This window comes from Lycorma delicatula, chromosome 8 (genome assembly GCF_047948215.1).
Source record: "Lycorma delicatula isolate Av1 chromosome 8, ASM4794821v1, whole genome shotgun sequence".
NCBI lineage: Eukaryota > Metazoa > Arthropoda > Insecta > Hemiptera > Fulgoridae > Lycorma > Lycorma delicatula.
In genome coordinates, this window is record NC_134462.1 from 106,683,400 (window position 1) to 106,709,231 (window position 25,832).

At 25.6% G+C, this 25,832-nt stretch overlaps 1 protein-coding gene across 1 annotated transcript; it reads right to left on the reverse strand.

The window, feature by feature from the left end:
- Positions 1-24,288, reverse strand: ple (tyrosine hydroxylase ple). Its single transcript, XM_075374297.1, has 9 exons — positions 23,898-24,288; positions 10,328-10,439; positions 9,510-9,578; positions 8,519-8,596; positions 7,676-7,750; positions 5,628-5,957; positions 4,758-5,111; positions 3,846-3,981; positions 1-1,098 (listed from the first exon to the last, which is right to left on the reverse strand). The coding sequence occupies exons 1-9, from the start codon at positions 23,964-23,966 to the stop codon at positions 570-572; spliced, it is 1,752 nt and encodes a 583-aa protein (XP_075230412.1). The 5' UTR covers positions 23,967-24,288; the 3' UTR covers positions 1-569.
- Positions 24,289-25,832: the final 1,544 nt, after the last annotated feature.

Genomic DNA, 25,832 nt, shown 5'->3' on the forward strand with positions numbered 1-25,832 from the left:
TTTTTTTTTTTTTTTTTTTTTTAATTTTTAAACGATTATAATAATACCCTTATATCCCATATCGTATGTCGAGGAACTTGATATTTATCGATGTGCAATGAACGAAATAACAATACAAAATATGGTGTATATATGCATAAATAAGGGTCTAATAGGTGTGCAGAAGCCCTACTCTTTATGAAATATACAAATCGATCACTCAGGGATACCAACGATATCGATCGATCGATTAATAAAAATAAACGATCGACAGATATATAGTTTTATCGACCGATCGACATATGATCGATATCGATCGATCGATAACATTATTTTACAAATCGATACGTTCCCTATACGTATCGCTGTCATTCGGTCCCGTTTCACCTCTTGTCTCGTCCGTTTCATAAATAATAAATATACATCGGATATTATTTCGACGAAGAAGTGTACGGGGTAATCAAATCTATAAGTTACAGCCTAAAATAAATGATGGTGGGTAATATACATGGAATTTGTACAGGTGAGAGAGGCGAGGATGGATTAAAGCGAATAATGGTTTTCGATGAAGGATACGCGCGGTCGAGCGTTCAACCGAATGTAGCCCTGATCTTTGATATCGCTGTGTTAAGGTGTAACATTTCAAGATTCAGTTGGGACATGAGGTTGTCCAGTCTTTCGACGGAGTCTAATATTTCCACTTGTTGGGTGTGCGGGTTGTAACGGACTTCGTACGGTCTGCTCATGGTGGATACCCATTTTCTGAATTTTTCTTTGGCGTCCTCGAAACTCTCAGCGACGTAGTAAATCGGCTGATATTCTTGATCTTGATAAGGTTGAACGGCGGTCAATGACGGTTCGAACGGACGGTGTTCGGGCTTTTCTGAGATGGCGTGAAGAAGTTCTCCGTAGCTGGATAAGAGACCTGCTCCGTAAGCCTTGACTTGTCCGTGTTCCTTGCACAAACCGAATTCGACTGTGAACCAGTATACGGTAGAAAGTTTTTCGATTTCTTCATCGGATGCGCCCAAAGATGCCAAACCGATTTCTTGTGAGAACTGAGCAAAACTTGTGTCGGCCAAAAGAGGCATGTGTCCAAGAAGCTCGTGGATGCAGTCGCTGTTAAAACAAAATAAAATAACAGATAAATCAGAATAGTCAGAAGATAAATCAGAAAGTTAATTATATTTATTTATTCGTTACTATTAAAACATTATTAAATTAAAAAATCTCCTCGAAACAACTAGCTAGTTAAAATAGTTCTATCCTAGCGTTAGAATTATTCAATAGAAGTAAATATACTTCGGTCGGTACGATCTGAAACATAACAAAGTTCGGAGTCTAATGTATATATAATTTTAAGCTGATAATTTATTAAAATTGAGAGGATTAATTTTATAAATAAGAAACAAATCAAACCGATATTAAAATTAGATTGGTATTAGAAATTTCGATGTTAGTATAACTAACATAACACAAATCAGTAAGCTTTAAATTTTTAAACAGCATTCATTTAAACCGCTCGCTGTTGCCAAGAACATTTCGCCTCGACATTAACTAATTATTAAAAAAATAGGGTGTAATTAGTTTTATAATACTTTTTTTGTTAAATTAGATAAAATAAATTGACAGATTACCGTAACTATTTACCAGGTTTTAAAGTACAATGTATTACTACTACATTTATATTATGTCGGTTGGTCTTTCAATAGTATCGATAGAATTCTAATTAATAATGTATAATAACCGATATAATTTCGATCGGATGATTTGAGTAAATTAATTCGTAATTTCGATAGTCGATCGACGTTAAAGATGCTGTATTACAGTGGATTTAATCTACGATAATGAAGACCTAAAATTTGCTACGTATTTTACGAAACGAGCGAACCGGTTTGAATGTTTTAGATAGATGAGACGGTGCAGGAGTATAATTATAACGTAATGTTAAGTAAAGACAAATTCGTTTATAAGCGATATTGAAGCGTCGACAAGCTATATTTTAGTTCGGTACAGGTTAGGTATTTTGTAAGGGTAGACGAGTTAGTCGTGTTAAACTAATTATTAGGAGCTGATGGACTTCTCTTAGACGATTTAATTTTATTAATAATTCCATCAAAAGACAATAGAAGAGAGAAAATAGTACGAAGGGAAGACAGAAAGCGAGATAGATGAAGAGAGTGAATCGCTTTAATGTTAAAGTTTTTATCACTATTTTCTTTGTTCTAGTTCATTACTTTCCGGCTCTTTCACACCCGTGAATAAAATTTTCTATTATAGATAGTCGCTGATTAATCTTATTTATTTTTAACTTTTAGGTTACAAATCTTATAAAATTGACATTCCATAACACGCAGACGCGTGTGCGATGCATATGATAGAATCGAAAGATTTATTTTAAATTGATATTAAAGATATTCTGAGAAGATAAGAGGCTTACGAATATTCTTTTCAGTAATTGAAATAGTGTGTTATGTTCAGTTATCTGGGGGTTTTAGGATTATATAAAATTAATGGACCTCAATTCAATACTATTATATCCTTTTCGTAACTTATTAAATAAAGTAAAAGCTTTATAAATGAAAAAAATGTGTAATATAATAATAATAAAAAAGTACCAATATTTGACGTTGAACTCTAAGTGTGGAACTATAGAAATTACTATCCTTCTATAATTTAAGTGATAAAAAATTAGATAATAGCAAGTAACAAATTTTATATATATATATTTTTTTTTTATAAGTAATAATTACTCATAATAAAAATGTAAAGTTTATAAAAGTAAACATTGGAATTTGTCTACAATTAAAAACAAATAAAACGATTACCTCAATATATTTACTATTCCATAAAACATTTACATTAACAAACGCACACGCACGCACACACACACACACACACACACACACACACACACACACACACACACACACACACACACACACACACACACACACACACACACACACACACACACACACACACACACACACACACACACACACACACACACACACACACACACACACACACACACACACACACACACACACACTTCTTTTCTTTCTTTTGTAAGCATTTACGTTGTCTCTCATTCTCTTTTTTATAAAACCTTTGTTAATAATTACTATTCTTTTCCATTTTCAGCATATTCTGAGTATATAATTTTAACAAACGGTCTCTTAAACCTTAACAGGAAGAAGAAAAAAATTAAAAATTACAGATAGAATGAATAAAAAACAATTCTCATTACCTCTTTATTTCACCTTTTTTATATTATTTCAATTTCCAACGAAATATTCTGTCAAATAATTTAATATAGTTATTTTAAGATATGTTTTCCATAAATTTATTAATTTAAATTTATTTTAATTAATTTAAAAAACCTGTGAACTAAAACTTATCGTTAACTTTATATATCCATTATACATCTTTAACTATTGCACTATTCTTATTTCTATGATCGATTACTGTATTATTATTTTGCCGGATTTCTCTTTAAACCCAGATTTATTTACTTTTTCTAATGCACGGGACGTTAATAAACAATTTTAAAATATAAAACTAAATCCTCTATTAAAGTGGATATTCAATCTACAGAAGTAGAGACTGTTTTGATTTATTCTATCCGTATTTTTTATATTCTTATAAACCCATTGAAAATTATTTGTATCAGACATTCCTAATCGTCTTCTAGAATATTTTTTATAGTCGATAAAAATATTTCCTTATTTGTATATATAAGTGTGTAAAGGTGATAATTTTGATTTTAAAAGCGCATAAGAATCGCGTTCTGATGATTAATTTGTTAAAAATAAATAAATAATTAATAAATATAAAGCTCTAATTTATAAAATAATACTTACGGTTCTACTGTGTGGAATGGTGTGTTATAATGTCTGACATATTGTGTGCTCTGGAATACTCTGAAGGCGAGAGATGCAAGAAAATCTCTAGCTGTTAACAAACCGGCTGCCGGCCTTAGGGTAAATCCAGTATGTTCTGAAATAAAAGAAATTAATTAAAATAACTTAAAACCATAAAGTAAAAGAAATCATAAAAATTAGAACACATTAAATAAATAGTAAGAGAACTCTTTAAAGTTTTAAAAATATTAATAATTTTTAAAATTGAGATTTTATTTGTTATTCTACATTCATGTACTATTTTTAATATTATACTCTTATTTATGAATTATGGAATGAAACTACGGTTTTTCTATTATTTAATAAATTGTATTTCTGAAATACTATCTATAAAAATTAAGCTGAAATGTTATAAGAGTTCTATCTAACCTTTGCATTTCTGTTGCTTTATCTTTTATTACAGTAATAAAAAAAATAGAAATGTAGTCCTAGCCGACTCATACTATGCGCCGAAATGCAAATATCGAATATCAGCGTTACTAGGTATATGTTATGCTCACCGGCTATGAGATCAGTTGCCAGTTGATGAGGGGATGGGTTGACAGAAAGTGGAAAATAAGCATTTTAAGTACACATATAATACGCTTTCGCATGACGTACAAAATTTCCTGCACGGGAGTTATTCCGCCTGTTATTTCGATAAACTGTAGCGCAATACGGAATTACTAATGTAAAAATTACTACTATTTTATTACGTAATAGCTAGTACATGTACTACAACGACTAATAGAAGAATGAAAGATCTGATATGAATATATATTAAACTAAGAGTATAATTATTTCGCGATTTTAAAACATTTTTTTTATTATCGATTAATAATTTTAATGGTAATTTAAAAAAAATATTCTTACTATTAAGGAAGGATGACATTTCTTGGAGTTGTGGAATTTTATCTGGACGGAAGATACCATCATCTTGAAGCATTTTAAATACTTTTTGATATTCTGCACAGAAATGTTTTGGCATCAATTCATAGACGGTGTTGAAGACGGAAGTCCAGGTAGCTGTTTCTTGTTCGGAATAATCAATATATGGGATCGGATCTCCGTACTTGTAGGCGAATGCGATGTTTGCGATTTCCTTCCTGCGTTCTCTGTAGGCTTTATCAGAGAAACCAGGATGGTTCATGTCTAATTCCGGTTCGTATTTTGTCATAAGATGATTGCAGTTATCCAAATCACGGGCGTGACGTGGGAACCAAGGATCTGTTAAAATAAAAAAATAAAAAATTACACTGTTATTAAAATAGTACAAAATGTAAAAATTCGTAGAGTTAATACATTTAAAAATATTTACAATTCTTTAAGTATCTTGTTTCTTCGCATTGTTTTATCCGTTTAAAAAATATAAGTATATGTACTGACACCAAATTTTAATAAAAATGAATTAAGCGGATCTAACAGTTTTATCCTTGTTTACCAAAATACTTTTGGTTTTAACTTGATTCATTTTCTCAAAATTATTCGTAGAATAAAATGCAATTTAACTAAACAATAACAAAATTATTTTCGTTATCTAGGATTTATAATATTCTAAATCATCTCTTATTGTTTACAACTTATTACGTAAGAAACAACAAAATCATTTCCCGTAAATTATTAATTTATAATCGATTATGAATAAAAACGGTTTATACTTTAATCCGACCGTAAAATTAATATTTAATAGAAAATTTGAGGAATTAAAAAGTATGTATAATTAAAAAGAATAATAAAATTTACCTTTGACCGATACAGAGTTATCAGCGAGAAGAGTGACTTCACCAAGGGAAGCGCTCTGACGAAGGCTGCGGATCAGAAGAAGGAGATTTTGCCTAGACATATCCAAACGGACGAGAATATCGAATTGCATTCCTTCGGCTTTAGACGGTCTAGTTTCTAGATGTACGACAACACCCTTGAAATTTTCAATGGTTTTCAAAATTCTGGCGAGCGATCCCATACCTTCACGCATACGCAAAACTAAAGCGGCCCTTTGGATCGCTTGTTCGGCTTCTTTGCTTTCACTCGCAGCATTTTGCAAAATTACTTCTTCTTCTGTTAATCCGGCATCTGTAAAAAAAGTATAATAATTTTATTAATAAAACTATAAATTAAATAACGTTTGTCGAAATAAAACCGGATTCCATTTATTTTCTCTTTTTTTGCTAGCAGCAGGTAAACGATGAAGAAAACTATTTAACTCGTATGAAAATACAGTGCGGTTTTAAATGCCTTTGTCCATCAGTATTATACATTGTAAACTAATATTAGTGTTATCAAACGTTTTAAAGTAATATACAGTCATCCGCCAATTTATTTCTACAAGAAGAAAATGCGGTATCAAAAATTATCCTATTTTTTTAGCTTTACATTTATTCGTATAACATTTGAATTATTTTTTATACATATACTTAAAAATCCTACTCCTCAAATCAACAAACAAGACGAAAAGAGGGTTTATTTAAGATTTCTGCGACCTATTCGAGTCACCATTTAAAAAAAATGAGTTTCTTGGTACATTAAAAAGCTATTTAAAAAATATATTTTTTTCCAGATGGAAATCTAATTAGTTTTTACAGAGTTCTTTGATCTAAAAGAAAAATTCAGGCTTTCCGTGTAAAAGAAATGATTAAAAAAATAAAAACTTTCACGTGATATTTTAAATTATATATATATACTAATTAATAAACAAATTACTCGGTTGAATAGTTTACGTTATTTAAACCGAGTATTTGTTTAAAATCAAAAGATATTCGATATTAAAATACTATCTTGAACTTTATAAAGGGCAATTTCCTTTTAATAATTGAGGATAAAGATTTATCAAAAAGATAGGAAATGCTAATACGTAAATTAATGAACGCGAGAAGAGATCGGAAAGAGGATACGTAGTCGAGATGTCAAAATCGGTTGGAAACGCTGGAAGGGAGATAGTTAAGTGACTTCTCCCTTTTACACCGACGTAACAACGGTAGCTAGAAATTCACAGCCGGCTGAGTAAATTGCACCCCACAATGCACTTTGACGCAAAGAGAAGGAAATTGTCCGACCTCTTAAGCTACTTCTCCTTCTGTTAAATTCTACGAAATGGACTAGAATAAAAAGTCCTTTTTCACATTTAATGTTCATTCTCTTTTGCTTTCTACTTTAAAATTTCTCTCTTTATATATGAAAAATGAAATAATACATTTTGTATTTAAATTTTACATTCCATTTACTTTTCTATTAATTTTTATTACATTACTTCTAATATAATCACTTTTATTTTAAATCTAATATATATTCCATTAAAAGTAAGTAATTGAACTTTAAAGTAATACGTCAAATAAACGAAATTATTTTAGTATTTAAAGTAAAATTTATAACTTTGATGAATTAAAGTTCAAATATTCTACGAATCTGATCTGGAATAGAATTAAATCGAGCGTATTGATTAAAAAGAAATAAAAAATTTAAGAGAAATTTTAACGACAAGGAAAAATTTAATTAATTTAAATGAAGTTGGTTTCCTTCTACTCGTACATGTGAATCGAACTTTTTTTTTCATTATAACATATCAGCCCGTTTTTAAATTATATACAAATTTTATACAGGAACAAATAAAAAGTAAGTGTAGAAAAAATTATTTTAATAAACTATTTTTATAGAAGGAAATACATATTTGTAAATCATAATAACCTTTCATCATGACTTTTTTAGAAATTTATATATTAAAAAACATGAAAGTATTCTGAAAAGCAGCCAATAAAATAAAATTAAACATTATAGATAGTATATATAAAACTGACCTGGTTTGTTTGTTGATTCTTTAGCATCTTCAGTTGTTGTAATTTCTTCCTTCGGTTTTGGTGTTTCGATCACAACTGTAAATACGTAAAAAGCCGTGCAATAAAAAAATAAAACAAAGTAAAAACGATAAAAAAAATAAATAAATAAAAAAATTGAAATTATATTCTGCAAAAATCAAAGGTTTTACTTCAGAAAGATAACTTAATCGTAAGAAATTTAACGTTAATAAGTAGTATATTTTCTACTCTTTAATAGATGGACCGTGTTTTTATAAAAACCAAAAATAACTGATTTCGAGAAATTTATACAAATTTAAAGGAAATAAATATTAAAGAAGAAGAAATTTGGGACGAAATACTTTCAGAAGCAAAAATAATTAATTTCAAGAATTTTCAGGAAAAACCAATAGGAAGAAAAGGATTAAAAACTTTTTCTCAAAAAGAGAGAGATGAAGTTAGTCAAAGATTGTAAGATTATTGTAAGTATTATTGTAAGAAAAGGAAATAAAATGCGAAGTAAAGTTGTTCTTTAATGATTCATATATGAATCATAACGAAAAAAAATCATAAAAGAAACATTTTTACAAATTATTTGGAATACCAAAAGCTTCAATTCTGCATCGAAGTAATAAATCACTGTCTAAGCAACTTAAATGGAAAAAGAACTTGATTATTAATCATAAATAATAATCTAATTGCTTTTTTGTCTGTTTTTTTTTTGAGGGTGTTTTTGTAATAAAACCTAAGAATGTAAGTTTTATTGAAAAAAAAAATTGTTTTAAATTATGAATTATTTGAATATTTATGTTAATAACTTAATAATAGTAATGAAATTTAACGCACCTGGTTCTGGTTCAATTTTTGGTTCTTGAGTGATCACAGGTTCAGCTTTTTTAATTTCTTCAACCTTTGGTTTTTCTTCTGAAATAGAATTGATTAAATGAAATAAATGCCAAAATAAAATTAATAAAAAAAAAAATAATAAAAACTAAAAAAAAAGTTGTATGTTGAGTCATTGTTAATAGAAATGTTCAAATTATTACTCTTATTTATTTATTTTTTATTTTAAGGGGGTTCATTATAAGGAGGGATTGCTCTGTATTTCGATCTCCATAATTCCCTGACCATCTAGTCACCCTCCCCAATTCCTCTGTCTTCCACTGCCCTCTGCACTCCTTCTCTCCATGTTATAATTAAAATAATTTACAAATATAAATAAAAGAAATCGATAAGAATGAAAAAATTTTGCTTTAGTTATTTATAAAAGGAAGATATTTTATTTTGAATTAAAAAAATAAACTTTATGAATCTAATTATACGAAATTACCGGACCTAATTTGGCTAAACGTAAATTTAAAGTGTATTTTATTATTAATTATCTTCTTGAAAAAGTGTAATAAAAAAAATTTCTTAGAATGTTTGAGTCGTCTCAAAATTTAAGTTCACGGAATCAATTTCACTCAGACCTTATGGGATTTTTAATTATAATATCAGATATGTTCAGAAAAAAATTATTTAATAATTGTTTATTTCTGCTGATTTATTATAAAATATTTAGATCCGATAGGAAATTGAAATAAAAAAGGGTAGTTATAAGATCTATTTATATCATACGGCAACCGTGGAGAAACCATTCATAAATTACTGATGAAGAATTAATTATATTTAATTATGAAAAATCTTTTTAATGTCTATTAAATAGAAAACAATAATTTTACAATTTTAAGAAAAAATTAAAAAAACAAATAAAATATATAATGAATAATTATTTAAAAATAAATGAAAAAAAATTATACGAAAACAATAAATAATAAAAAGTGTATTTACTATTTACCTTTCTTTTGTTGAGTCTGAGCTGTGTATTGTTGGACTGCAGGCACGGGAACGCTCTCCACTGGAGAATCTACGTTTAAAAAACATATAATAAAAAATACATTTAAAGCGAATTCATGCTTTTAACATAAAAAAGAAATAAATAAAATTAAAATAATAAAATAAACTTTAAAAATAGTTCATTTCAACGTCAAATTAAATAAAAGATTCATGCAATAAAGTAAATTTTATATAAAATGAAAAAAAAAAACTTCTGGTTTGGAAATAATCCGGACTGTAACTTTATCTTAGGTTACATTTAAAACTTTTTTTGTCCGACTTTCATACAAATTTATAAGAATTAACGTATTATACATTTCGGAGGCATTGAACATAATAAATCTATGCAAATGCAAACAACATGCATAAAGAATTGAGTTTTAATTTTTCTTGTTTTAGTTTTTGATTCAGGAGATCTAAAAATAACGAGAAATGTAAAAACCTTTAACCTTTTAAAATATTTTCTTTTGTTATACTCTGCATTAAAAAGTAAATTATTCATAATTATATAAAAACATAACATATTTACCGTTGAATTCGTTAAAATTGATAATATTTTATCATAGAAAATATGGATAAATTGATAAGTCGTTTGTTTCGGATAAATTGATTAGCTAATGTTGATCCATCGAACAGCATTAAAATCAATATATAATCAGTATTTATATTTGTTACTATGAATTAAAAATCATATTTAAGTAATCATTGATGAAAGACAGTAAAAATACATCAAATAAAATAATTTTATAAATTCTAAAAACAAATTATTTAATAAATTACCGTTTGACCGCTGTCTGGCCTCCTCCAAAACGCTTTGTTTGGTTTGCTTCACTACCAACGTCTCGAATCTAGCATCGTCAACCAATGATCGTCTCCTTGCCGGATAACCGTTCTGAAAAATAAATATTAACGTATGAATTAATCAAATTTTATTTATTTAAAAAGCAGATATATTAATTAGATCTAAGACTCTTTTTTACTGACAATTTTTTGTTTGCTTGAAATTCACGGTAAGAATATTTTTAAAGTTATGAATTACTCAGTTGGTTAAGAGACAATCAGTCTATATAGTAAAAAGAAGAAAAAAATACTCCTGAATTTTATGAAAAGGATAAAAAAACCTTTATTTTTACCTAAATGTAAAATTTTCTGATAAAATAGAATATTTGTAAATAACTATATCATTAAAATGTTATCCCTTTAAATAAATTGAATTAATAAAAAATAACTAAACGTTTTAATTAAAAAATAATAGTTTTTTCTAATAACTTTTTTAAACGAATTAAAATTGGTTAGATTTATGCATTTATATATATGAAAAAAAATACCCATTAAAATTATATAATGTAATAGTAAAAAAAAAAAAATAAATAAATAAAGATTTATTTAATAATATGTTTAAAAACGAATAACTGCTAATAATTGATTGTAATTTTACACTAAATAAAGATAAAATAAAAAAAAATTATAATAATAATAAAATGAAAAAAAATAATAACTTCCTTATAGGCTACATTTTTATAAAAAAAATAATAAATGACAGAACTTCAAGGTTTTTAATAATCGAGAATCAGGTTTAGTAATAAAACAAGTACATAAAAAAAGGAAAAAGTTTATATAAAGACTTTAAAAAAAAAAAAATGTTTCGATACAGAAAAATAATTTATATTACATTTAATATTAGTTCCTAAATTTCTTTCATATATTAAATTTCTAGGCAATTAAAATTTTAAATAAATAACGTTTTTTTAATAAGGAAAAAATCTCCGTATATATACATCCTTGAATCGTTTTTACTTACTTGTTTGAATAAGATAGACTCAGAATTTGAATAACTTGATTTTAATGATTTAAAAAAAAAAAATTAATTCCAAAATCATTATGGAATTTTTTTATGTATATTCAAATTAAAAAAAAATGTATCTTTTTTTGTTACGAAAAAACGGGTACTAATAATTCTGATCATTAGCCAGGTGGAAATTAGTAACGTATGAAATGATACCATTCCTGACCGGGATTCGAACCCAGGACCTCCGCATGAAATGCCGAGACGCTGCCTACTCGATCACGGAGGCCGGTTTCTTTTCTTAAAACCTGTATATGAAATGTTTAAAAAAACAAAATATAGTTATAAAACTAGCCCACCGGGTTGTGTAGCGGTTAACTCGTCTTCGCAAGGTTCTGAGGTTCAAATCCTAGTAAAAGTTAGTTACTTTTATATGGATTTCAATATTAGGCAGTTTGATACCGGTTTACTCTGGTTATTGGGGTTCAATTAATCATAAGTTTCAGAAACGGTTGGGCTAAGATTACACCTTGTTTACATGTCATACATATACATACAGTTTAAAATAAAATAAAATAAAAATGTTATAATTATTAAAAATAAATTTTACCTTAGATTTGGAACATCTGAATTCGAAAAAAATGTTTCTACAATTTGGATATTTTCAATTTACACGTTTTACAAGATAATAAAAATATTTCCAATACTTTCATGATAATATTTTTTAATTCCTTAGTAATTGATTTACATTAAAAAAAAAGTTTCAATACGTGTAGATTACATAATACATACATACATTGTTTCAACATTAAATTTGTTTGAAATTGGTATTTGTATTGAATAATAAACAATACGATTTACGTCAATAATACTAGTAGACAATGTATATTGTATATTGGTTCACAGGTGGCTGAGCGCTTGCTACATAGACAACCTGCTATTCACGTATGATATGCTAACACTCTATCGACTTAGAAAACAGGCGTTCACTACCAGTTGTAAAGTAATAATCAAAATTATTAACTCATTTTAAAATTTTTTTAAGAGATAGATTTTGTTTTAAAAAATCGAGTTTTAAATTTTTTTTTTAAATTAATATTATTTTTGGAAAATGAAAAATGATATAAAAAGTCTTTAGATACAGGTTTGCACAATGTGTATTAAAATATACGAGTTGAAAATGTTTCATCGGCATAAACATATTAACAAATTGAAGTTACAAATTAAATTTTGTGGAAAAAATTAATATTATTATTCTTTTTTTATTTTATTCTTAGTTAAAGCGGTTTTCAAGTCCAACGTAAAAATTACATATTGTAAAAAAGGGGAAAGAAAATTTTTATTTTCATTTATTATTCGGTATCCAACGTTGAGATTGAATAAAAGTGAATTACGTGTGTGGGAGTATTTCGGTATATAAATTTATAAGGTGGATTTTCAGAGCACCGTAGAGGTCTTTTAAACATAAGCTGTGAAAGATAATATTTCCTGAGATAAATGTCGGGTCTGAAAACAAAAATGTATACGTTGAATACTGTTTTTTTTAACAAAATAAGACATTTTCAACATTTACTCTATTACAAAGTATCCGGAATAATTTCTACTACGTAAGTTTTATAGTTCTTTTTCATACTGTGGTCATTAGCCCTTATCGCAAGCTAAAACTATCCCGCCCTCATTAAAATAAGCGACTAAGTCAAAAGGCCTGCCTTCAAGCAGATCATTTGGAAAATTGACTTATCATAAAACAATAAAACCCCAGAAGAACAAACGATGACAAGAGTGTATAAGGGATCCTTGCCGCTTAAAAAAATACAACACATTTTTAAAGAAATGTCAAAACTACCAAAATCGAGTGTAAAGGGCCCGCAATTATTAAGAACAAACACTTAAAGAAATTCATCGTTAGCTCAAAAGATACATAAAGCACAGATAAATAACATCATCAATAAATACCCATTAACATGAAACGTATTCAAGTTAAAGTCGCTCTACTTCTTAAAAACGTGATAATCTTCTTCTCTTTTTTATAATTTTAAGATAAATCTATCGCCAAATGTCCGGTTAATTTTAGCCTCGTTCTGAAGTATCTGTATAACATGCACTCTTCTACTATTTGTTTCACTGTGAGGTTTGAATCACAGCTTACACAACCCCAAACAAATTCAAAGTTACAAACTACATTTTGCGGAAAAAATTAATATTATTATTGTTGGTCTATGTTCTCCTGCTAATACGTAAGACAAAGCGAGCGAGTATGACCGATTTGAAGTCTTCTAATGGCAACTTGTTCTCGACTCATCAGAGCACTTCTTGTTTTACTGGAAAATGGGGTACCCTTAATAGTATTAAGTTTCGTTGTAAAAGCGTATCCCCGTTTCTTTAAGCATTCTTTCTTACGACCAGCGTAACATAGTTTTTAAAGTCGTTTAAATTCTCTACTCTTTATTAATATTAATCTTTTTAATATAAAGTAAAATGCAATTAAATAAATATTAAAGCGTATCGTGTAATTTGTACGTATTACGATTCGTTCATCGATTCCTGTTTTAATTAAATTATTGTTTGATTTGAAAGTTTCTAGACCGATCTTGTTCTGTTGATTTTGTCGAGGATATTGTGGAATAACATCCGGTCATGAAGGCAAAGTGATTGATATAGAGCCCTAGTAATGCACTCGTATAAAATACACCGTTAACAAACAAGCTATGAATATTGAATTTGACAATAATTTTTCTCCGACAACAATATAATTAATTTATCTAACACAACGTCATTTTTATAAGATTAATTACAAAAGAGTTTTTTTTTTAATAAAATAATTCAACAAAATCTGTAACTTAAATTTATTTAAAAAAATAAAACTTTCAATTATATTTAATAAAATACTTATTTTTCTTTTTTGCTGTGTTAAGCCATTTAAATTTACGTTTGAGCATGTAAATTTAACACAAACGTGAAAAACATTTTGCAAAAAAATTGAGAAAAATAATACAGGTTAAATTAAAATTATAATATGATTTTAAAATATTTGTCTCGTAAAATTCTATTAAACGGCTTAGAAATAGAAACAAATTTTCCGGTTTAATACGAATGAAAGATAAGTTTAAAAATTAAACTGTATGATACTAAATAACCTTTAAAATTTAAATTCAAAATATTGCAGTTAAATTTACAGTATTTTAATTTATGTTAATAAACAGAAATAAATTAGCTACAGTTTGTTAAGAGTACTACTATTTAAAAAAAAAAGGAAAAGTAATATTAACAATTTTCCTTTTAAGGAATATATATATATATATGTTTTTTTTGTTAAATTTTAATAACAGTTAATAATTTTTTCTTGTAAATGGATAAGTCTCCTTTTCTTTAAAATACAGATATTATAGTATTAAATAAAAAATCTTTACGATTTGGTAATGTGTGAATAACAAAAAAAAAAAAAAAAAAAAAACAGAAGAAAGAAATGAGTGGAATGCACGCTGTTATTAGTATTACATTTATAGGCTAATATTTAATAATAATGGTAATATAATTATAATCTACGAGAATACCTTTATATTGAATGCATATGTCAGGAGTATGGATGGCGTGATACATATTTTCAAGCTTCCTGCTTGACCAGTTTATAACTTTCAAGGTTACGCATTATCTTAACATATGCATCTAACACACACAACACCAGTTTTAAGTTTAAAGTTAAGTAATCTTGACTGATATATCTTACACTCTTTGTATTGATATGTTACGCCAAAGTGAATAGAGCATAAAAACGTGGAAAATGTGTTATATATAATATTATTACTTCCTAACGTAGATAGTAGGCCAATAAATTTAATGAAAAAAATTACCGTATACTGTTGTATAATTGTTTAATAAAATGAAAAGGATCGGTTTCAATAAAATAAATATTTAATTTTCTTATATAATTCAATTTTTTGTTTGAAGGGTGGGTCCTTGAATTTATACCATATTTTTCTGTGTAAGCGAGTGTACATGTAAATTAGTTTTTTATTTTTTAAGTTAATATATATGTTGGTGAAATTTTTGCCGTATATATTCCTTAAGGATATAAATATTATCGAATTTACTATATATATATATATATATATATATTATTTATTTGTATACTCATCAAATTAATTTATTCAGATTTTTAATTTAAAAAAAATTAGATTATAGAGCTTTAATACATTATAATATATGTATAATATTAGTTAATGATATCATTATTAACGTAGAGGGATGAAGTGCTAGTAATATGTTTTTCTTTTTCTTTTTCTTTAATAAGTAAGAAATCTAATATTTTAAACGGTCAATTACTGACAATAGGGAGAGATCTGTTTAATTTTAATTTATTTAATTTTTAAATGAATTGTATTAAAAAAAACGAAATTGTGAGATGGATTATCATGAAGGAATTTTAATTCGATAGTTGCTAGCTAATTTTATGATTAAATTGTTTCTTTTTGTCGATAGTTACAAAAGGATCAATTACGATAACCAATAATCAGAAAAACAAATATTTATCTTAAACGCGATTCTACGAAAGAAATTTAAGAAAAAATGATGGGGGTAATGATATATCGTCTTTTAATTAAATATTGTTTATATAAGTTACAAATTGAGAATTTAATAATAAATTCTCGGTTTAATTTCATTAAAAGAATATTATTTTTATTAAACAAAGAACTTATAAATTTTACCTTATGTAAAACATAAGGTAGATAGAATTAACAAAATAATTATATATGATTATTCAAATCAGTGCTTATTTATATGTTTTCGGAGTTCTATCTATCAGTATCGTTGCGAAAATTTAAAACTTCTATTTCGGTAGACCTTGTTTAATATTATTATTGTTAATAATAATATACTACCCGTCTGAAACAAGTAATATAACGTGCAAGGTTAATGAAATTGTAATTATTAAACTAAATAACCAAAAACTGAATTTAAAAAATATATATATATATATATAAGCACACTAACATTTTGTTCAAGGTTAACTGTAGTATATTTGCCTTAATATATATATATGTGTGTGTGTGTATGTGTGTGTCATAGTTAACGGTAATAACTGATTTTTCCTTAAAATTACGTTAATTGTTTCAAAAAAAAAACTTATTTACTTCCTTTTATTTGTTTACTTTTCTTTTACAAAAAAAAAAAAGATCTCTTTCATTAAAACATTTTAAGTTCGTTTAGCAAAATAAAAACAGGTGTCATATACAGTTTTGATAACAAGATTTTTGTTATTATTCTTACTATTATTGTTTATAATAATATAATAGTAACATTATAAGGTAATAAAGTTTGGTGATATCCATATGACATGTTAATGGATGAATTCCATACAACTAAATTCGTTCTTGTTAGCATATATACTTTCTCTAGTTTTGTTATAGAACTAATAAATAACTTTAGAAAATGCTTCTTCATTGTTATTGTAAATAAATTAAAATCTGAATTAAAATAACAATATATTTTCACAGGTAAATATGCTTTCATCCTATTCAAATATTTTACAATAATTTATCTCGGTTTTACATGTTATTAAAATTACTTCAGAAAAAACATTTCTATTTTTCTATATACCGAGTTTAACTATAATTTTTTTTTTATATCATTTATAATTTTAATTCTTTTCCATCATCTTATTTTGTATCTTTTACCGAACTAAGTAATGATTTTAGCACTATTTCAATCAATTTTTAACTTTTCATGATATGCTAATGTAAAATTAATTATAATTAATTTTATACCGGGAATAATAAAATAGATTTTAATCAATTATTATTTTTTATTTAACTTCGATGTTGATTTTCTTTTAAAGATAAAAATCTTTGTTTGAGAAAATCTTATTATAAGAAAATTATCAACAAAAAAACACTACTGTATTCATTCGATTTATTTAAATTTAAATCTAGTGAACGTTGTAGTTTATTTTAGATAGAAAGTAAATATATAAATAAACTGAATGTATTTAAGTATGATTTAATAATTAATTTTATAATTTATAAATTACTTTTATAATAAAAAATAATAACCTTGTATACAAACAGTAATAATTTCATCATACTCTTTCTCTCCTAGTGTATATATATATATATATATATATATATATATATATATATATATATATATATATAATAATTATTTCCTTTTTTTTTTAATTACAAACAAAAAGTGAAGGGTGGAAAAAATATTATATTAATAAGCTTTAGATACATAAGTACCATACAATTTTATTTTTTACACGAGATAAATTATATAATTAAGCGTTTGTAAGCACGATCAAGCTATTTATTTATTTATTTTAAATCAGATCCATATGATATTATTTACAGGATTTGCTATTTCTATAATTTAAAATTATAATAATAGAATTTATTTAAAAGATTTATCATTAATTCATAGTAAATTATTGATTAATTGCAGCATAATGTATGCACTACTAGCACATACGCATTTAATGTTATTAATATTCTAATCTGTACTACTATATAAAGAGGAGAAGGTTTTTGTTTGTTCGGGATAAATAAAAAACTACCCGAACAATCGCAACCAGATTTTTACCCATGTTTCTTGGCGTAACTGAGAAGGTTTTTTTTTAGATATATTCAATCTCAAAAAAATTCAAAAAATAAATATATGTAGTAGTGGAGAATTTCCCAATTGAACCGCAAACTTTTATGAATTGAATTAATGAATTATGAACAGTGAGTGTCTATTGTACAGTGGTGTGGCTGGGTTTCAACGGAATGATTACGAATATCTGAAATCAAATTTCTAGGTTTTTGAAATACCGAGTTTATAGGGTTAAAATGGAATTTTGATTTTTTTTAAATAAAAAAAAAACAATTAATTTAAAACCTCATTAAATTTTAATTTTTTTATTAAAATCATTTTTTTTTAATTGTTCGGCAACAAATGAAGAAATCAACCTGTTTCTTGGCCGGTGTAATCTTCATGTCAATAAACCGATTTCTAGATTTTTGAAATTCGACCTTGAAAGGTCGAATAAACATATAAAATGTTTAAAAATTTGTCACCGATGTAAAAATTAAAAAAGATATGTGTAAATGATTGAGCGTAGAACAAACTCGGAAAACTGTAGAAAATAATCCTGTAAAGGATATTAAAACTATTTTTTGTTCTGCTTTTTATTTATTTATTTATTTATTTAATACTAAAGTACCTTATCTTTCTGTAAGTCAAACCACAATCCACAAACATTGAAACAAAATGATGTAGAATGATTATCATGTTCGTCTAGGATATTATTCGGTTGGACAATTCGCCCGATGTTCTCTGTTGTGTTTGCTGCACACTCATTTTCTGACTGTATAAAATGTAATTTATAAATTAATACATATTTATATATATATTTATGTAAAACGTATATATTAGATATATATGTGTATAGCCAGCATAGCGAGAACAGCGACAGCAACAGTGACAGAGTAACTATCCCCCATGCGAATCTTGTACCATCAACAACAACGCTCCTATTTTCTATATATGAGAAAAAATTACAATTATGTATTTTTTTTTTACCTATACAATTTTTATTTTTAATATCAGTAAATTTAATTTTAAGATAATACCGTAATTTTGGCTATAACAATAATATTACTTCCTGTAGCCAAACATTTTTAAGAGCTCCTATAGAAATATTATTAAACAATTTTTTTCATGAAATATTGAGAAAAAAGTATAAAAATCACTCCGATGTACGAATATATCTCTTAAAACATACCGAAACCGAAAGTTTTTACTAAACCACAAAATCAAACTTGTTTGGAATATCAAATCAAAAAATCTTGAAAGAAGTATTTATAAAATGCATATTTTATTATTTTCTAAGAAAATTATTTATGCGAAATAAAATTGGAAGTAGTAATAAATTTCTTTTTTAAATTCATACTATTTCAGTAAAGCATTGTTAAGACATAAAAATAACTCGAGGCTTTAACTACTAAGTTTTATCGTGTCCATTATCATCAAGTAATTGATTTACTTAATAATTTTTTGTTAGTTAATAAAGATAAACTTGTTTATAAAATTTCATTTAAATTTTTTACTATTTATAAATTATTTTATAAATTTAATGATTGTAACATTTAAATTTTTGTAGCACAAATTCTTGAAAATACTATTTTGAACTTTATTTTAGTAACGTAAAATGTTTAAACGTTATTTAAAAATATAGGATATTAAAAAATTATTAATTTTTATAAAAATATTTTGAAATTTTATTCAGGTGAAGAGTCCAAATTTCGTAATTAAAAATCTAATAAATTAGATCTATATTTATTTTTAATTTAACTGCAATATCACTGAAGGAGCAAGATTTATCTTGATTTAACCTTTTTAACTCATAATCAAAATCTTTTAATTTTGAGATAATAAGCTGTGTATTTGCTTATGAAACGATGCCATGCCTGACCGGAATTGGAACCTGGGACCTATGTACGAAATGCCGAGACGCTAGTTACTCAGCCATGGAGGTCGGAATTTTATAATTTTAATTTGTGAACAGCCACCAATTAAGAGTAAATATTTCTTTATGTTATAAATTTGATTGCTTATAAGTTATATTATGCATTTATTTATTTTTTATTTAGGTTACAAGTATATCTTCTTAATATTTAACTTGTATTTTTATTTAAATGTGGCGTGTACGTGATCCCAGTCATAACATCATTAAACAAAGTATTTTTCTGATATAACTGGAAAAACAAGTTTTTATATTAAAAAATTTAAATCATCATATGCCCTTCAATGTGATTAAGTATAATGTACTTAGATTATTAAATTGCAAATGTTAAATTTTATCACTATATATTTAGGTTTCATATCCAGCTACAAACAAAAAAAAATTAGCGTGTGAGTGTGTGTATGCGCGCGCGCGCACACACACACACGAGCGGTAGTAAATGTGTATTGATGCTAGTGGATTTAATAATTTCATTATGAATGAGCTAATTACTATTATTATTATTATTAAAATAATATGATTTCTGTTTATTAAACGATTGAAATGAATTATTAATATATCGTTAAAATAATGTAAGACTGTACTTTTAATCCGAACGGCTTATTTTTCTTCTAACATTATTAAACGTTAACATAGAATAAAAGTAGTTTCGTAATCAAGGTAAAATGCTATAAATTAGCTTAACAAACAGGGACAATTAATTTAATATAATTACATTAAAGTATTAATTATAATGTGTTATAACGAAGATAAATTGTACTACATCTACTAAGAAAGCTCAGATATAGTAATAGATCATTCTACACGAATAAAATGCATCGATGCTCTTTTTATTTAATAATTTCAAATACTAGAAAAAATTTATTTAACGAATAAGTAATACTCTGATGAACTTATTATGAACATTATTGAAAAAAAAACTTAATTAAAAACAAAAAAATATTCCCTTTAACAGGAAAGGAGCTAAGGATGGATATAAAATTCGTCATAATGTTCGTATTTCTACAGTATATTTTAGGCTTTACATAATAGCTTAAGTAAGTTTAAGCAGGTTTAAACCTATTATCGTGTAGATGAATACATATATATGTACAGCTATTTGACGATTAAAAGTCTTAATGCTGTCACAAAATTACCTTCGCATACATTAATATCAAACTTTAAAAAAAATATTTTTATATACGGTGTGATAAAGGATGGATTATTAGTCAAATAAATGATGGATTTCTATATTATAAAAAAAAGAAAAACGAGAAAATATTTGAGATTTTATCAGTTATTTTAAGATATATATGTTATTTTAAGAAAAATAAATTATTAAAGATAATTATTAAATTAATATTTATTTATTTATTTATTAGATTATTTTTAAGAATATAATTTGATATTGCTAATATAATCATATCCATTATCAAATTTTAATTCTGAGTATAGGTAGATAAAACTGGTGGATAACATTTTGTTAAATAATTAATTAGTGTATTTTTATTTAAATTTTCATTATTAAATAAAAACAGTTATACAACTGTTATACAGTTATATATATATATATAATAAAACATTGCATCGTTTTTAAAATTTTCATGCTAATAATAAAAAAATTATAAAATCGTATAAAAATCTATTGAAAAATACTTGTATATATAAACTCTGTCTGAATATTTTTATATATTTATCTATTAAATTTTAAGTGATTTTCTCGTACTCTGCATAAAAATTAAGAAGAAAAAAGGAATTACATTTTTTAATAATACGTATTTGAATTTTCATTATGAAAACTTGGGAAAAAGTAAAAATAATTAAAAAAATAAAAACTAAATAAAGCGTGATCTATTTAATTATAAAAAGCGTGTGTTTTAAGCACATACAAAGCTTAGATATAGTTGTTTCTTTTTATTATTTTGTTTTGATATTTACAAAAGAATAAACATAAGATTTGTATAATACAATTGTTTTGTGATATTTTACAACTTATAAGTAAAAAATTATAATAACTATATAAGAAACAATCAGACTGTGATAAAACACACATACACACACAAGCTTTAAAAAAGATATAGTGCAATATTTTTGTTTGTTTTACTGTGTTGGTTTGAATTATTTATTTCATTATCCTTAAACAAAAACTTAATTTAACTAAAAATAGTAAATTATTAAGAATTAAATAATTCTTATTTTAAGTTACATTTTTTAACTTTAATATACAGATAAGTAATACACCACAATAATATTGCTAGTATCAAAATGCACTTATGAAATTATTGCTATTTTGTATTAAATTTCACGTGTGTTGTATAATAAACGTTTTGTGTAATGAAATTTATAATAAATGAATTGTGTAACAACCAACACGAAACTATTATCGTTTATACGTATATAGACAGCTATTTTTAATTATAGCTTTTATTTATAATGTTAATTTTACTTTTATTTTATAAATAAAATAACTAAATATGAGTTATATCTAAAAAAAAATAAATAACGTAATTTATAACACTTTATTCATATTTTTCATGGCAAACAAGTTTATTCAATATTAATATAACGGTTATTTTGTGTGTGTGTGTGTGTGTGTGTGTATATATATAACTGGATTGATCGGGCCTTGTGTTTTTTTCTTATCTAACCGGTTATTTTTTATTATCAATTATCACTATTGCAGAGTAACCAATCGATATAATATCGTTCAATACGATAAATCGATTTAACAGCTGAATCGTTAAAATGTATTTGAACTACAATACTACTCTATTACTGAATTTTTAAAATTTAAATAAGTGTTTGTGAATATCCAAAACAACTTAGTAATTTTTAAACATAAAAAAAATCAATATACAATGTATCAATGTAAAATGTTTTAGATATTTAGTTTAGGTCGTAAACACTATCACTTATAAGTACGTATATAAATATTTATTGTTTATTGAAACAAGAACACTTTATTATTGTATTTAGTTTCATTTTATTTCATAATAATATGGGTTTTAGTACTTGCACAAGTTGTCTAGTACTCATGCCAACATAATATTGCCTTCTACACATTATTTTATTTTTAAGTGGGTTATAACTAATTGCTATTCTACTTTGGCATACTGTTATTGTCAGTTATTGATTCTACCTAACGGCAATTAATAATATTTATTGTAAATGAATTTAGTTAAATATTATTAATAATAAATGAAATTGTAGCTTATATTGTCATTAATTTAATATTTATTAGAAAACAATATTAATAAATTTTAATATTTAAATACTTTTACGTTCTATTAAAACGCTTATTTTCTTATCTACTATCGTCGAAAGAAATTATAATTTTAATTTTTAACGGGTTTATTTTTAAAGTAAAAATTATTATTCACTAAATTTCTCTCTAAATCTACTTTTATCAGTTTTATTTATAACTATTTAAATTTTATAATTTGAAATTTCCCATTTTTATTATCATTTTTTTCGTTAATTAATTATTCGTTTTGTAATGTTTATAACTAAATAAATTAAATTATTATTTTCACGTATTATTTTGATACTTAAATTTATTTGCACGATAAGATATTGGAAAAATACATTAAAATAAAACCCAACGTTAATAATAAAGAAAATTAGTTAGATGTTATCAGGAAAAAGCCCGAGTGCATAAATGTTTAAAAGCATACAATTTTAATGTCTTTATTTCCTCATCGATCATAGTTAAAAATAACTTATTTTAGAAGTATATAAAACTTATTCTTTTTATGCAATAATAATAATATTATTATTTTTTACTATTATGCGTGTCGTTAAAAAATATAGTTTTCAATATTTAAATGGTGATTTAACTTTTAAAATTCCAATTTACTTATTAATGAAATTAACAAGAATTAATTATACGGTAATTTTTTTTTTTATGATCATAGAACAACTTTTAATTATAACATTTTATTTAAAAGAGAATCTAAGTTATTATTATAGAAAGTATAAATTGATCTTTGAATTAATACCGGATCTTTTAAGAAAGAAATTTTTCGTTTACTTTATTTATCGTTATTTAGGAGTTAATTTTATGAAAAATATAATTTATTTACCTCAATACTGTATGATTTCTTGATGGCGAACATTTCGCGATTTTTCTGAGCAGCTGCAACGGCCATCATCTTGGCGGCGGATTTTAGGGGTTGAAAACTGGTAGAAGAAGGATTGTAGGCGTGGGAAAGAAGTCCAAACGCTCCGAACTCCAGACTGTTAGTCGTAATACACTCGAGATGAGACTCGTTAAGGTCGCGACGACTTCTTATCGAGTTGTATACTTTGTCTTTTTCAAACTAAGATTTGATAAACGACACACCGACTTTCTGGTGGTAGAACTCTTGAGTCGCTATCTGTTCTGTTTTGAAAAATTACAAAGTTTTATTTTTTACGACCCGACGGTCTGTGATCGGCGTTGACGGTGCGTGATACACGGCTGCTGTGTACCTCAACTCCGGCTGCTTATAAGCACATCCCCTCTCTCCCCCTCGCCTTACTATCAGCCTTGGACACTTTCCGTTACCCCGCTCCACCTTCAGTACAACACTCTTTCATCCCTTCCCACTCTATACGACTACCGACTGACTCACGCCTCCTCTGTCCTCAACCGAATCCTCGTGATCATGTCCCCCCCCCCCCCCATATATCGTTGCTTTGCACTCTTGTGTGATTTACAAATAAAAATCATAATAATGAGAAAAAAAATGATCTATATACGTAGAAATATATTTATCGATAGAATTATGCTTATAGATTCTGTAAGTAACAATTAGGGAAAATTCTACCAAAAAAACCTATTTAGAAGAACTTCAATCATTATTATACTGTGGAATTTTCCTATTAAAACACCGCATTTTAGAATTTTTATTTTTTTTAAATTCTCATATTTCTAATTTTTGTTTAAGTTTTACTAGATTTTATTCTTTATTTTTAAACATTAATAAAATGTTTTTAGATATACAATACGAAGTTATATAAAAATTCATTGAAAATAATACTGGGGATTTAAACTTTTTTTTATTTTTTTATATTTTTATAAATCTATCCGCTTTCCTTTTTTCTTTATTCAAATTTTCTTGATCGATACTGAAATCTAAAACCAAAAATCTTTAAATATGAAATTAATTAAAAAAAATTTTTTTTTCTCAGTATATATGAGAATATCAGTAGATTATTTCAGTGAAATTAGAAAAAGGATATATAAAACATCCTAAAACACAAATTAATATATTCATTACTTCTTAAATAGCAATACCCACAATTTATTCTTTCCGGCCAATACAGAGTGATACTCAATAACATTTATCTTGCTTATTTTTATTTTTATTTGTATTTATTGTTTGATGATAAATGTATTTTAAATATATTGCGATTATATGTTTATATTAATGATAACTTGTTACTAAATTACTATTTAACTGCATTTTTAAATTTAAAAAAAGAATGAAAAAATCAATTAAAATCGCATTTTGCTCTTTTTGATAATTTTGAAAAAATTATTTAGAAAGTTTTATAAATCAATATATATTCTTTATAAAAATTATAATCTCTGAAATTAATAAGTAATTAATTCCATAATTACTTTAACTAGTTTATTTGTTCTGTACTGGTGAATGTACCCGATCAATGACAATTTTGAAATAACAAGATACAAGATAATACAAGATACAAGAAATAACAAGATCAGTTACAATCTCCCGAATAATTTTTTTAGATCCTGAAGGATTTAAATATTACCTTTCAGACAATCCTGAAAGAAAGGTATACGGTAACAGGAACAAGGAATGTAGGTAATCATAAAAATATCTTAACATAATTTCATCACATTAATATACATTTTTATTTGATTATAATATTTTTTTGCAATTCACTTTTGTTCTCCTACAGAGTTCAGATAAAGAATATAAAAAAGTATTTACAGAAAACAATTCATTAATTCACTTGATTATGGCTGTGACCCGTGCAAAATCGGAACTGGTCACATTTGTTTTCTC